General features: G+C 39.3%; 1 protein-coding gene across 1 annotated transcript; it reads left to right on the forward strand.

Moving 5' to 3' along the window:
- The first annotated feature begins 10,993 nt into the window (after nt 1–10,993).
- LOC149842159 (early nodulin-like protein 12) lies at nt 10,994–11,631 on the forward strand. The gene is made up of 2 exons (XM_090000599.1): nt 10,994–11,165; nt 11,261–11,631. Exons 1-2 carry the CDS (start codon nt 10,994–10,996, stop codon nt 11,629–11,631), a joined length of 543 nt encoding a protein of 180 aa, XP_089856725.1.
- The last annotated feature ends 3,969 nt before the right edge of the window (nt 11,632–15,600 follow it).

Consider the following 15,600-nt stretch of genomic DNA (forward strand, 5'->3'; position numbering starts at 1 on the left):
TAAAAAATATACGATTTAAGTATGATATTATATATATATATCTATATATAAAGAGAGAGAGAGAGAGAGAGTAATGGGTAGGGAAGAAATGACCGGTGCTAAATGAGTTTTTCAAGGTTTTATTATTATTTTTTAATTCTGAGTGATCTATGTACTTGATTTTATAAGGTTCAGATCTTAAAGTTTTTTATTCTGACACGTGTGAGTTTTTATAAGGTGCAAAAAAACAACAGTCTAAAATCTTTGTAAATTTTTGTGGCTCCAATATCATTTTTTGCTTTGAAAACACATGATCCAGGTATGGGTCCCTCATAAATCGACCATGCCCAACACATTTACGGGGTCAAAACTGCAAAAAAAACACCCAAAACAGAAAAATCCATTCAGTAAGTATAAATTTGGCACCTACCCATTTCTTTCTCTCTCTCTCTCTCTCTCTCTCTCTCTCTATATATATATATATATATATATATATATATATATAGAGAGAGAGAGAGAGAGAGAGAGAGAGAGAGAGAGAGTGGCAGTTGCCTGACCACTTTCGTGCCTAAACGCTTATCAGATAAATCTCGCTGAAACACCTTTAGCGTCAACAAAAAAGTCATTGCTAAAGGTCTAGTACCTTTAGCGATAACTTTTGTCGCTGCTAAAATTCTGACACCTTTAACGGAGACCTTTTTGTCGCCGCTACAAGTGTTTCAGTGGGGATTTTTTTAGCGTGCGCCCATGTCAGGCAGCAACCACCTCACGCTTTTTGTGCTTACCGCATGCCTACCAAGTTTGGATAGGGGTTTTCAGAATGTTTTTAAAAAATCTAACCCTACAGATGTGTTATGCATGATCAATGTACTAGGAAATCACACTTGGGATCATGTTTTTTGAGAAAAAAATGATTTTTTAAGCATTGAATATTTTTTAAAATTAAAGATAGATAATTTTTTAATCTTATAAAAACCTAACTTGGTGGTGGAATCTGACGATCCAAAAACAGATTCTCACACAATCAAGCATGTAGTTCACATCTTTATGATCAGATTTTAGGAAAAATAAAAGCAATCTTTCCAAAGCTTGACATGCATGCGGTAGGCACAAAAAAATGATTGGCACCACACTTGGATATATATATATATATATATATATATATATATATATATATATCCAAGTGTGGATTCCTCGTAAATGGTTCATGCCCAACACATTTATGGGATCGAAACTGCCAAAAACACACTGAAAAAGCAGAAAAAACCCATTTAGCTAGTTTCATTTAGCACGGACCCATTACTCTCTCTCTCTCTCTCTCTCTCTCTCTCTCTCTATATATATATATATATATATATATATATATATATATATATATATATATATATATATATATATATAACCGGAAATGTTTTCACACGAGCTAACTCATGTTCTGCTCGAGCTTGGCTCAGCTATGCACAAACACGAGCTGAAGGACGACATCATTCCACTGGTAAACGAACTGTTCATGAACATGCCCTCTTGGGTTTGTTCTACTGGTAAACAAACATGTTCGGCTCGTTTACCAGTCCTATCTGCAACCATCCGCACAGGTGGCATCGTCCAGATAAGAAGATGCAATAAAAGACAAATAAAATCTCTGCCAGGGAATCTCTCGATAAATTTGAAAAAAGTGAGAATATTGACATAAATAAAATCTAAAACATAAAAAAATTCACAAGCACATAAAGAAAAAAGTGGAGATATTAAGACTATATAAAAACATTAATATCGTGTTAGTATCACAATAAAATATAATAAATAAAGCAGAAAAAATCACAAGCAATAAAAAAGTGAGAATATTGAATATGGCTACAATCATCTAGTAGGGATGACTTACGAATATCAACCTAGAGAAATGGATAGGAACCCTTTTCTGATTTGATGAATAAGTCTATTCTTAAGCGTAGTCAATCACCAAAAAATATGTAAATGGGTTGGATCTTCAATTCAGTTCCATTGGATCCAGATAATACTTACTTGAATCAGGGTCAGATAAAGGTTGCGTCTAGTGAGACTCGGGTCGCCCGGTAAATAATTATTTTGAAACCGAGCCATGACCAGATTTAACCTGACCCATTTTGCTTACTCTACAAGCCGAATGCGTTGGATTCGTTTTCAGCGGATCTGACGCCACAGCCCACAGACGACAGGGTGTCAGATCCGGCGCCTCAGCGGTAGGATTCTACTATGATATCCAAAGCTGAATCCGGATCTATACTTTCTTTGAAATTCGGATTCAGTGTCGGGTCAAACTTGACCCGAACCTTACCCAACCCACAAATTGCCAAATGGATATTGAACCAAGGCCAACCCTCTACTTAAAAGTAAGGGTGTCAACTGGTCGAATCCGGATCAGATTTGAAGTACTGATATCAGATCTGGATTCAAGTCTAGTCCGACCCACCATAAGAGAAACCGTGTCGGGGCCTATAAAGATGAACCAAACCTGTACCATACCCAATAAAATAATATTTTTTATCTTATATAAGTTGAAAAACTACAGATCCTAATCGGACCTCAGGTAGGGCACGAGTTTAGCGCAAGCCATACCTGACTTCATATATTAATTTAATCTGATTCTTTTAGTTCGACCCGGACCTCCTTCATCACCAACCCCTGATCTTATAGGGCGCGTTTGATGGTGCATCCCGCGCATCACGCGGTACGAAAAACACAAAAATAACACAAATTTTGACAAATGTTGGACACAGGTAACGCCGTCCGCCACATCCATAATAATGTGAATTTTTTCTTCCGTCCCTCTGTTACCAATAGAATAGGGACGGGGAACAAATAGCGACCCTCACTCTCTCTCTCTCTCTCCTGTGCAGCGGCTAGAGGGGCGGAGGCAAGGCTGACAGCGAGATTGGTTTCGTCCTTCTTCCTCATCACGATCAAACCCCTTCCCCCCTCCTTTTCTTGCCCTAAATTATGTCTGTTTCCCCGATTTCTCTGCCAATTTCAGCCATATGTTGCCGGATTTTTCTATCGTCTGCCGTTACTCTCGAACGCCATGTTGCCGATCGCTTTTGATCTTCCTGATCTCTTCCATCTGCGAAAGGTTTGAGGATGGCCGCCAGAAATGTTGATTTGCCAGACGATCTCCTTGTGGTGAAAGCCCCGGACAACGCCTGGATTGCAAAAGGTGATTTAGTTTTTTTTAGGATTTTGGAATAAATAAAGTGGGATTATTCTGGCAATGAATTATGAGGTTTTGTCCATTAAATTATCTACAACAACCCTTCATTCCAAAACAATTGGGTCGGCGATATAAACCAAAAAAGAAAATCATTCTAAGTCTTCCACATGAATCCTTCTCCTCCAATCATTTCTATCAAATGCCATGTCCTCGGTGAGGTTCAAAGCATTCGTATCCTTTCCTATCATCGCCATCCAAGTCTTCTTAGGCCTACTCCGACCACTTTTAACTAATATATTTTTTCATTTCTCCATCCTTTTAACTGGAGCATCATTATGCCTTTATCGAATATGTTCAAACCACCGTAAATTATTCTCTCTCATCTTATTTTCAATGGATGCAACACCTACCTTCTTACGTATCTTCTCATTTTGAATCTTATCTTTTATTGTATTTCCACACATTCATCTAAGCATACACATCTCAGCTACACTCATTTTTTAAAAATGATGTCTCTTGGTTGCCCAACATTCCGTACCATATAGTAAAATGAGCCTAATTGTCGTCCTATAAAACTTTTCCTTCAACCGCAATGGCATTTTCGATTGCACAACACTTTAGTTGCACTTTTCCATTTCATCCACCCAACCTTTATCCTATGATTTACATCTCCATCAATTTCTCCTTACTTTTCAATGATAGATCCCAAATATTTGAAACAGTCATCCACCGATATTTCTTGCTCACCAAGCTTCACTACACTTCCATCACTACTTCGTTACTTACTAAACTGACATTCCATATATTTTGCCTTACTCTTACTCAACTTAAAACTTCTTGCTTCCAATATCTGTCTCCATACTTTTAACTTAGCATTAACCCCAGCTCTAGACTCATTAATCAAAACAATATCATCAGCAAACAACATACACCACGACACATTTTCTTGAATTGATCTCGTAAGCTCATCCATCACTATAGCAAATAGGAAAGGGCTTAATGCAAATCCTTGATGTAACCCAACCGTTATAGGAAAATTGGTTGTCACCCCTCCACAAGTGCGGACATTGGTTACTACTCCTTCGTACATATCTTTAATTATACTAATGTACTTGAGAGAAACACCTTTCTTCATCATTGTCCACCAGAGAACATCCCTAGGTACTCTATTGTATGCCTTCTCCAAATCAATAAAAACCGTATGCAAATCTTTGTTCCTCTCTCTATATCTCTCAGTAAGTTGTCTAAGAAGATGTATAGCTTCTATAGTTGATCTTCCAGGCATAAAACCAAATTGATTCTCCGATATCATGACAACCTTCCTCAACCTATACTCAATCACCCTCTCCCAAAGTTTCATAGTATGACTCATGAGTTTTATACCATGATAGTTTGTGCAATCTTGTATACCACCATTATTCTTATATAAAGGCACCAAAGTACTCTTCCTACACTCATTAGGCATCTTATTTGTCAGCCAAATCTTGTTAAAAAAATTTGTCAACCATTCTAAACCTTTCTCACCCAAGCATTTTCAAGCCTTGATAGGTATACCATCTGGGCCAACTGTCCTTCTTAATTTCATTTTCTTCAAAGCCTCTGCAATTTCTTTCTTTTGAATCTTGCGCATGAAGTCACGAATCATCTCATGAAAAGGAATGGAGAAGTCTCCAAGATCCTGAGCATGACTTCCATTAAATAGCTTATCAAAATAATCTTTTCATCTCTCCTTAATCTCCTCATCTTTGACTAAAACCCTTTACGTTTCATCTTTGATATATCTAACCATACCCAGATCCCTCGATTTCCTATCTCTCATCTTTGCAAGCCTATAAATATCCTTCTTGCTCTTTTTGGTATCCAACTTGTCATAAACCTCCTTATATACCTTATCCCTCACGTTTCGAACTACTTTTTTAGCTTCCTTCTTTGCTATCATATACTTCTCCAAATTCTCATTATCATGACTCTTAGATTTCTATAACACTTTCTTTTAACCTTAATAGCTAATTTGATATCCTCGTTCCACCATGATGTATCTTTACCTAGCGGTGCACCGCCTTTAGACTCACCCAATACCTCCTTAGCCACATTTCTCATGCCACCCGCTATCTTATTCCACTTTAATTCTGAATCCTTCTCGAGACACCAATCGGCTTCCTTGACTACCTGCTCTACAAAAATTCATTGTTTAGCTCCTTTCAGTGCCCACCACTTAATTCTAGGATTATCCTATGTCAATCCCTTTTGCGGCATTTTTAAATTCTAAGATCTAAAATTAAGACTATGTTGTGTAGCTATACTTTCTCCCTGTATAACCTTACAATCAATGCAACAACCCCTATCTCTCTTTCTAAGTAGAAAAAAATCTATCTGACTCGTATTAACCCCACTTTTAAATGTTATTAGATGAGACTCATTCTTCCTAAACCAAATGTTTGCTAAGATCATATCATAGGACAAACTAAAATCTAAAATCATTTCTCTACTTTCGTTTCTTTCTCCTATACCATAGCCTCCATGGATACTCTCAAATTTATCTCTACTAATGCCTACATGTCCATTAAGGTCATCGACGATGAAAAGCTTTTCTCCATAAGATATCCCTTGTACTACTCCATCTAAATCTTTCCAAAATTAACGCTTAATGGAATCATCTAAACCTAAGGTGCATAAACACTAATAATATTAATAATATTCGTACCTAATACTAATTTAATAAGTAAATTCCTATCACCCTTCCTACGAACCTCAACTACATTATCTACAAACTCACGACCAATAACAATCCCTACTCCATTCTTATTTCTATTTATTCATGTATACCAAATCTTATATCCCTAAGGTTCTATCACTTTTGCTTTCTCACCTACCCATTTGGTCTCTTGTAGACATAAAATATTCATCTTTCTCCTACACATAACATCTACTAACTCTACCAACTTACCAGTTAAAGACCCTATGTTCCAAGTGGCTAACCTAATTTTATGGTCTTGAAATATCTTCTTTACCCCCACCCGTCCAACAAAGTGAGGGAACATTTGCCTATTTGACACCACACTCGGGCGCCGGTGTGATGCGTTGCTTCTGGGCGACGACCTAAGAACCCTTGCCCATTTATCACTGCCTCCGGGCCTATAGAGTACAGCACGACGCTCAGTAGGGAATGCCCCAACGAAATTCTCATATTGGTTCATATTCATAGGGTGTGACTAAGTTTTTATGCTGGTTGTCACTGGCCTACCGCAACCCTCCTCCTTTATCCGGGCTTGGGACCGAAAATGTATAACTAAACAGTTATACACAGGCGGAGTTGTCGATTAAATTATCTATTATCGATAACATGTAAAAAATATTAATTATGAATTGTTATTTAAGATTTTTACTAAGTTCAAAATCTATTTTTGAGTTTGGACCCATATGAGAATCCAAATTTGAATATATTCTCGTTGGGTTTAGATCCTTACTAGGATTTAAAAAAAAGATAAAAATAATTTCTGGATCTGGATCCATTTAGACCCAAATAGGCTTCTTTGATGGATGCCTAAACCCACTTGGGATTGGGGTTGGATCCAAGTGGACGCAAACCCAATCCAAAACCTCACACTAAAACCCATGTTGATTTGGGTCCAAATGAGATTGAAAACCCAAACTCTCACTCACACCCTTATATAACCCACTTGGATCGAGTCCAAATGGGACCCAAACCCCAACATTCCCCTCGCTTAAACCTCTCATCACCTTATGATTTGGGGTTGGATCCAAATGGATCCACCCCACTCCGAACATCACACCATCCATCACCCGTCATCCCCTCACTTCCCCATCTTAAGGAGTTGAACGCTTCTCTCCTATGTACTCTCATCACCACTTTTAGCCACCCTAAACCCCATTACACCCCCCCCCCCCCTTTCCTCACCTGCCATGTACCCCACTCTCTCCCCGTGCCTATAAAAGGTACCTCTCACCTCCTTTACTCTCTACACTCCCACCTATCTTTCTCTCTCTCTTTACTTCTTTACAAGAGCTCACCAAGCTTTCTCACTCTCGTATTCACGAGGACACCCAACTGGGTGCTTCTACCTCCGCCGTCCACCATTTTGGCGGAACATTTGGAGTAGCCGCCACCTTATGCCATGTTTCGTTCCACCTCATTGAGCTACACCGATTTATTTTAGGTAGGTTTTTTTATGCAAATTGCATAGGGTTATGAGATATTAAACTACACTTTTTCTTGTATGCAGATCTTACACATCACCTCGAGCAACATTTCAGTTTAAATATTAGTTTTAAAGGAGATAACCAAGGTTGCGAAGCACAAGAGTCGACTCTTACAGGCCAGGGTTGACCCCCTATTGCTTTAAAGAGTCACTATTCATGCTCGAGGGTTGACACCTATTTTTTAAGGGTCAACCCCTGCAATGTATTATGTGAACTTGGACTAGTGAGGGTCGACCCCTATTGTGTACTGTGTGAACCTGGACTAGTGAGGGTCGACCCTTGTTTTTAAAGGGTTGACCCTTGTGTTTTGTTGTTTTCTGAAACCCACGAGGGTCGACCCCTGGGGTTGACTGTTGCTGGGTGTTGACCCTTGACACATGAGGGTCGACATCTGTTTCTTGGGGGCCGACTCTTGCTGAGTCAAAAGTTGATCTTTGAGTGTCTGGGTCGACTCTTGCTCAGCAAGAGTCAATCCCATAACCTTGTGAGTCGACTCTTGATTCTAGGGGTGTCGACTCTTGTGTATTAAATGTTGGATTATTCGATGTTTGGCTATTTTTTCTTGATGAACAATGTTATATGAATTGTCATGTTGAAAAAAAAAACCCTGAAATAAAAGTTAATTTTTCTGAACAAGGTGGACCCTATGTTCTGAAAGAGTTGACCCCTGAGACGTGTCAACTCTTTTGAATAAAGAGCCGACCCTCAACATTGTATGTGTCGACTCTTCTGAAAAGAGAGAGTCGCCCCCCTTACCTAATAGTCGGCCCCATTGTATGTGTCGACTCTTTTGAATCATAATTACCCTAGAGGAGTAATAGAGTTATTGAATCCAAAATTTACCTAATAGTACAGGGCACATGTAATGACAAAATCCTATAATAATAACCCTGAACCCATTCAGATTTATAGTCTACTTGGAGATGTAGGTGGTATAAGCCTCAAGTGACACTATTATGATTTATAAAAGCATGGCGTTCAAATGATCTATAGTCACTCAAAGGTTAGGAAAGCGGGGCTATTAATGTGTCCTAGGTGATCGATCTTCAACTACTTTAGTTAGTACAAGATGCATCATAATTCTTGTTATTCCTTTGTGTAAGCTATCTCTCGACCATGGGTTGTCTGCTTTGGACCCCGGGCAGTTAAACCTTCAGAAAATCTAAACACCCAAAATATTCTCTTCTGTTGCGTCATGTATCATTGAATACCTGAAGGAACTGTAACTAAGAGAAACAAAATCCTTCTTGAACACATCTTTTATGAAAACATGCTTGAAAATACCATATAGATAAGTATACTTGTTGTGTTGTTTTCATTCCATATCTACCAAGCTAATTATTCTCGTGAATATTTGTATTAGAAAAATGTGATGAGATGTATGTTTTAATGTTATATAATTTCTTACAAATTTGGTGTATATACTTGTTAGGTTCTCACAAGTCTGGCCCTTTAAAGGGAATACATGTGAGGAATGACATACTGAGCAGTGCAAACTCGGATGCGAGGCAGGGATGTTGAACCAGGACTTCTAAGCTTGTTAAATTTTTTGAACACTGGATTGTATAAACCTTTCATCCCTTTTATTTTGGAATGACATCGATTTTGCTCGAATTGTCCTTGTTTTACTTACGAGCATTTAAATTACTTTGATTTGTTGAAAAACAGTTTGGTTATGGTTTATAATAGAATCCTAGTGGATAGACCGAAATCCAAGCCTTACGGAGGAATTTGATTCAGGCCTACGTGGTTCACACCTGTAACTTGCCCGAAGTTTGCTAACTTAAAGCCAATAAATGATTTTCGTTGTGCTATAAAATTTGATTTCTAAACCAATGGTTTAATTTTTTTTGAATTTTCCAAGTTAGAGATTTTGAACTATTACAATTTCTCTTTATTTTTGTTATACTTTGGAACCATTTGATGTGGAAAGGTTGCCAGCGTATTTGATCTTTAATGAGCAGAAAATTCGTGTTTGCATCTGATTTTTAGGGTTTCAGTTGTCATTCTGTGATCATTTTTGTTTAGATGTCACGCAAGAAATTCGCGTTTCCTTCCATTTTGGTCATTTTTTTCCTTTTTTGTTTAGGTTATGGTTCTTTAGCCTGTGCTGCTTTGGACGCTTTTGCGGTGTTTGAGGTTCTCATGATTTTTTTTTATTTGCCAAAGTTTGTAAAAATGTCAATCTTCTTTGAGGTATTTGTGATGATATCTTGCTTTTATTTTGAATTGGGCATGAAATTTGCGTATTTTACATTGAATATGACATGTTAAAATCTAATTTGTGATGATATCTTCTTTGAGGTATTTTTATAATTAGATATAATATAACACTTATTAAAACATTTATATATAAAAAAATATCAATTCTTATATATTTTTTCAATTACTCAAATTTTAACCATTTTTAAATTTTTAGATCTAATCTAATATTTGTATTGAAAGTTAAAATCCATAATAAACATGTTAAAAACACTCGTATGGTTAGATGGATCGAGTCATACAATCCAAAACCAAGTAATCTGACCTATTATCCATGACTATCTAAGTTGTTTTGCACAGCGTTATCAAACAACGAACATTTGAAGCACAACATCCGAGTAAGGTCCAAACATTAGGCTTGGTACAGTTATTACAGAACGAAAACAACCAATGTTTTATTCTGGCTCTTTTATTCATTTTCTCCCATTCTGGACAACCCATCAAATATACCCATAAGAGAGTGTTTGAATCTCCACACGCAGAACACATTGAGTGCAGGCCCCACGTGCCTCCATATACACTAGCAAACGCTGGACGTGGTAATGCTGATTTGGTGTATCCTGACGCTGTTCCATGCCCCCTGACAATGGTATATCGACAGAAACTGACAATAAAAATAAAAAAGTTTTTTTTAATGGTGCATAGACAGCACTGGACAGCGCATCCTGGAATTGCGCAAACAGTACCGGACAGGATGCGCTGTCCTGTACACCGGGTTTATTACGGGTTAGATCCCGGTCAAACCAGACCCGTTTACACCCCTAATTACAAGCATGTCATCAATAATATGAAAAAGGGACAAAAAGTACCATGATGACAAGAGAGATGATCCAGAAGTCAAGCTCTGATCAGCAGGGCTGCAGCTCACCGCTGGTCAGAGGACGTTCTGGAGTTAAAATGAAAGTGAAGGACATACTTAGAAAGAAACCACACTGGGTTCTTAAACGGCAGCAAAGACTTTATGGACTTGATTTTCAAACTCAACCAGAAATAAAGAAAATGATCTTCCACTTGCATCTACAAGAATGTCGGTTATGCTTTGGATCCCAAACGTTTGAACGTTGAAAAAAAAAAGTTTCTCAAAATTCGCACCCCACAATAACATTAAAAGTAACGCCTGACACGCGTTGCGTAACCGCAGCCTCGTGTCACCAAGCCCAACGGGTATCCGAACCTAAACCAACGGCTACCTCGACTTTAAGAGCACTATGGGCCTCCCCTCTCTCCACTCATCAAACACCCCCCAACCCTCTCTCTCTCTCTCTCACGCTCTCTTTGAAGTTCTGCTCGAGGGAAGACCGCCCGTTTCTGCAAAAAACCATTTTCTTCAAAATGGCTTCCAGATGCATGGCTATGTGTTTTTCCCTCACCATCCTCCTCCTCCTCTTCTGCTCCTCCTCTGAAGCTCGCCAAATCCCAGTTGGTGGCAAAAACAGCTCCTGGTCGATCCCATCTTCTTCTAAGCTGACCCTGAACGAATGGGCCGAGCAAACCCGGTTCCAAATCGGCGACGTGCTTGGTATTTCCATTATTCCAATATTTCGTCTTTCTCACCAATTCTGAATCCCCTTTCAGCCTTTCTGACGATTCTTTGTTGTGCTTTCTCTGGTGCAGTGTGGAGGTACAACCCCCAGCAGGACTCCGTGCTGCAGGTGACCCAGAAGGACTACCAGAACTGTAACACCTCGAGCCCGATCGCCTCGCACAGCGACGGGAACACCACCGTGACGCTGGATCGGTCTGGCTCCTTCTACTTTATCAGCGGAGCCAAGGGGAACTGCGAGAAGGGGGAGAAGCTCGTCGTGGTGGTGCTGTCGCCGCGGGGTGGAGCGTCGGAGGCTCCCGCAGCTGCGCCGGCGTCGGAGACTCCGGCAACCCCTCCGATCTCTGCTGCGGCTTCTTCTGGCTTGTTTGGTTTCGGGCGCGGCCTGCTGGCGTCGTGCTTTGCTTTGGTTGCTGGCTTGATGGGGCTGCTGGCTATCTGAGGAGAGAGAGACAAAGATGATTGTTCTTCCTCAACCTTTCTATGTTTGGTCGCACATTGGTTTAATTCTTTTTTTGTTTTGTTTTCCCTTTTCTTTTGTTGGCGACGGTAGTGGGAATTTTGTTGGATTTTCTTCCCTTTGAAGAAGGTGTTTTGTGTGTGATTATGTGTGTGTGTGTGTGATTAGTTCATTTATTTGAAATCTCTCTCTCTCTCTCTCTCTCAGATACAATGACAAACTATTCAGAAGCTCAAAAAATTTTGATTTGCAGTATTTTTTATTGTCTAGGTCTAGGTATGACAGTTTTCTCTCTCGTCATTTTCAGCTTGGGGGGATCACAAACGTTGTAATTTGGATGCCACATTTACATGGCTTTGTGCATCAGCTTCCGTAATAAAGTTTAATGGAACAAGAAAGAAAAGAAAAAGTGGAAGAACCTTTACCACCCCCAACAGAGTTGCTTTAGTTTCCACTTTCCACCACTTTTACCTTTTGGCAGGTGCCAAAAGAAAGATTTAAAACAGAGGTCCCCAATGCAAATGCAGCTTTGGAACAAGAAAGAAAAGATTTAATGGAACAAGAAAGAAAAGAAAAATAATTTTCTAGGAAAGAAAAGAAAAAGTGGAAGACAAGACACCTTTACCACCCCCAACAGAGTTGCTTTAGTTTCCACTTTCCACCACTTTTACCTTTTGCAGGTGCCAAAAGAAAGATTTAAAACAGAGGTCCCCAATGCAAATGCAGCTTTGGGAAGTCCCCATCTGTGAGATGTGTACACACAACTTTGATGTGTGTTTCATAAAAAAAGCTGCATCTGTGTCAGATATTCTATAGAAAAAGTTAAAACAGCGAGTGGTTTTCTGTGGAGGGGAAAGTTAATCTAGAAACGGGGACTCAAAGGCGGTCCTTGCATGAATGAAACACACTCACAGTATGGAGGTCAAAACAGGATCAGTCGTCTCCTGGATGTGGCCTCATATGACGAGAATATAATTAAAAAAGCAAATTTTGCTACAGGGAATAGCATATTAAAACTATCAAACCATTCATACACTCACATACGAACACGAATATAACGTGGTTCGATCCTTAGATACGCCCACGGTCTGTTAAACTTTCTGTGGGTTGAGATTGAGATGTGAGAGGTTATGATACAATAGATTGATTATGTCCAGTTTGGTCTGTCTCTACACGTTTTATCACATTAAGACTTATCTAGAACACTCTTTTAATAACACGTCATTTTTTTTTTCTAACGTCATTTTTTTTTTGCTAGTTATTATGGCTAACAATTGCCTCTCCTGACTTTGCTTTTCATTGGACTCACCAACGTGGACTCATCAACGTGTGGACTCTTAACTACTACAGAACTTGGATAACTTAACTTCTATATGGTGATTTGGATTGGCGCTTTAGTGGCTCTAATTCAGATTACTTTTAACATCCTCCCACAAGTTGAATGACATCTGAACCCATTCAGCTTAGCACGAAGCAGAGAAAATTTGGTTGTAAGTGGCAAGTTGATGAGCGAAAGAGATATAAGAAGATTTGCCACATGATTGCGGATGGAATGAACATCGATGTCAATGTTGGATAACTTAACTTCTATATGGTGATTTGGATTGGCGCTTTAGTGGCTCTAATTCAGATTACTTTTAACATCCTCCCACAAGTTGAATGACATCTGAACCCATTCAGCTTAGCACGAAGCAGAGAAAATTTGGTTGTAAGTGGCAAGTTGATGAGCGAAAGAGATATAAGAAGATTTGCCACATGATTGCGGATGGAATGAACATCGATGTCAATGTATTTCATGCGATTGTGAAACACAGGATTGGCTGACAAATACGAGGCACCAATGTTGTTGCACCACAGAGTGGGGGAAACAAGTATTGGACAAAGATCGATATTCAACTTCGATGCTAGAGTGGGCTATCTTATTCTGTTTGGGAGCTGACCAAGATATCAAAGTGCATCCCAAAAAATTGCAGAGCCCCAATAGATTTTCCATCATCAACATTCCCAGCTCAGTCCGCATCAGAGAATGCAGAGATGGGAAAATTAGGATTCTCGAGGAGCAGACAGAAGTCCATAAGTTAAAGTTTGCTTGATGTAACGCAGAATTCATTCCACCGCGGTCCAGTGAACAGAAGTTTTCTAGCACACCTTGTTAACCGCAAATGTCAGGTCCGATCGGGTTAGGGTGAAATACTGCAAAGCACTCACAACCTGGCAATACTGGGTTGGCTCGACCATGGGATCACCATCCTGAGCAGAAAGTTTGGTAGATGAGACCATCGGTGTTCAGATAGGTTTGGATCCAGACATGTTCATACGATCCAACTCATCTACCATGTATTTCTACTGAGACAAATAGAGAAATCAGAAGTACCAATAGCTTCAATTTTCAAAAAATAATGCAACAGATCTAGATCTTTGAGGGCAAACTCCCATGCTAATTGAAAAATAATTTAGTCTAGATACCCTGTAGAACTGCATCCACATAAATGAGTATAGACCTGAATGAACAAAGATGTATAAACTCAAGAACTCACAAAGCCAATACTGAGAAGAAATGAACTTAACCGTTGGTACCATATGTGGGGAGTCTGCTTGAGACCATAGAGTACTTCGTGTAGGTAGGTAATGAGGATTGAAAAAATCTTGTGGTTGAGACATGTAAACCTCTTTCTAGAGGATGTCATAAAGGAAAGAAGCATTATACACATCAAGTTGACGAATGGACCACCCCAAAAAAACACAATAGAAGGTTTTCAAAGTAATCGATCTCTTATTCTTGACTATAACCTTTAGCCACTAAGCAGGCTTTATATCACTCCAAGGTCCCAGCCCATCGTTTAACCTTAAAGATCAATTTGCATCCAATAATATTAGTGTGGGACGTGAGAGAAACAAGACTCTAGGTGCCATTTTGTAACGGAGCATTGAATTCGTTAGACATGGCTTTACGCCAGTGGAAAATTTATGTGCCTAAGAGAAGCAGGTGGGTTCACGGTCCTGATGAAGTTCAGTACGAAGAATCATAGGTATAAGGTATATGGTCACAAAAAGTTTTGGGTTTAAGAGAACCGGTTTGGGAATGGGTCATCATAGAATGAGTCCGCACAAGGGGCAGATCCAAAGTAGTGAAAACGAGAGCAAGTGAGGGAGTTGGCGGTGGTGGAGGGGCCAAGACCGGTTTAGGGGGACTTGATTCTAACACATGAATAGGAGATAGAAGGGTCCAAACTGGTCGGTACAAGTTGAGGTGGGGGAACCGGTAGAGAGAAAGGAGGCTAATTAGGTAGAGGTCGTGGAATAATAGGGAGTGACATGCTGATTGTGGATGGGGTGAGGAAAGGAAAAACTTGTTCATCAAAGTGAACATTGCGACTAATAAAGATTTTCTTGGTCACAGGGTCAAGACAGAAATACGCCTTGTGTTGACTACTGTATCCCAAAAACACACATTTAGTGCTCCAAAATTATAATTTGTGGTAATTAACAGGACACAAGCAAGTATAACACGCACATCCAATAATTTTAGGAAAGTTGTAGTCAGGGATGGTATGAAACAAAGTTTGATAATGAGATTTTTTGTGTGTGACACTTGACGGGAGTCTATTGATTAGGTAAATCGCAGTGAGAAACACATAATCCCAAAATTTGTGAGGTAAGCTAGCTTGAGCTAGGAGAGTGAGCCCGGTTTTCATAATGTGTCGGTGTTTGCGCCTAACGCAACCATTTTGCTCATGTGTGTGAGGGCAAGTGACAATGTGTTCAATACCACAAGCGCGTTGATCTTGCACCCAAGTTTATTTTCAACAAGCTTTTGAAAAATTTGAAAATAAAAAAAACTTGAGACTTCCTTTTAATAAGAAATATTCAAGTAAATCTAGAAAATGAATCCACAAAGTTAACATAATATAAATGGTCCCAACTACCTAAAAATGAAGCAGGTCCCCAAAC

The sequence above is a fragment of the Nuphar pumila genome, chromosome 3, assembly GCF_984573655.1.
Source record: "Nuphar pumila chromosome 3, dmNupPumi1.hap1.1, whole genome shotgun sequence".
Lineage (NCBI taxonomy): Eukaryota > Viridiplantae > Streptophyta > Magnoliopsida > Nymphaeales > Nymphaeaceae > Nuphar > Nuphar pumila.

Excerpts from the sequence above, each read along its gene's own strand:
- LOC149842159 (XM_090000599.1), top strand. The coding sequence starts at position 10,994 with ATGGCTATGTGTTTTTCCCTCACCATCCTCCTCCTCCTCTTCTGCTCC. Across the intron at positions 11,166-11,260 it reads CCAAATCGGCGACGTGCTTG|TGTGGAGGTACAACCCCCAG; the intron begins GTATTTCCATTA and ends TCTCTGGTGCAG.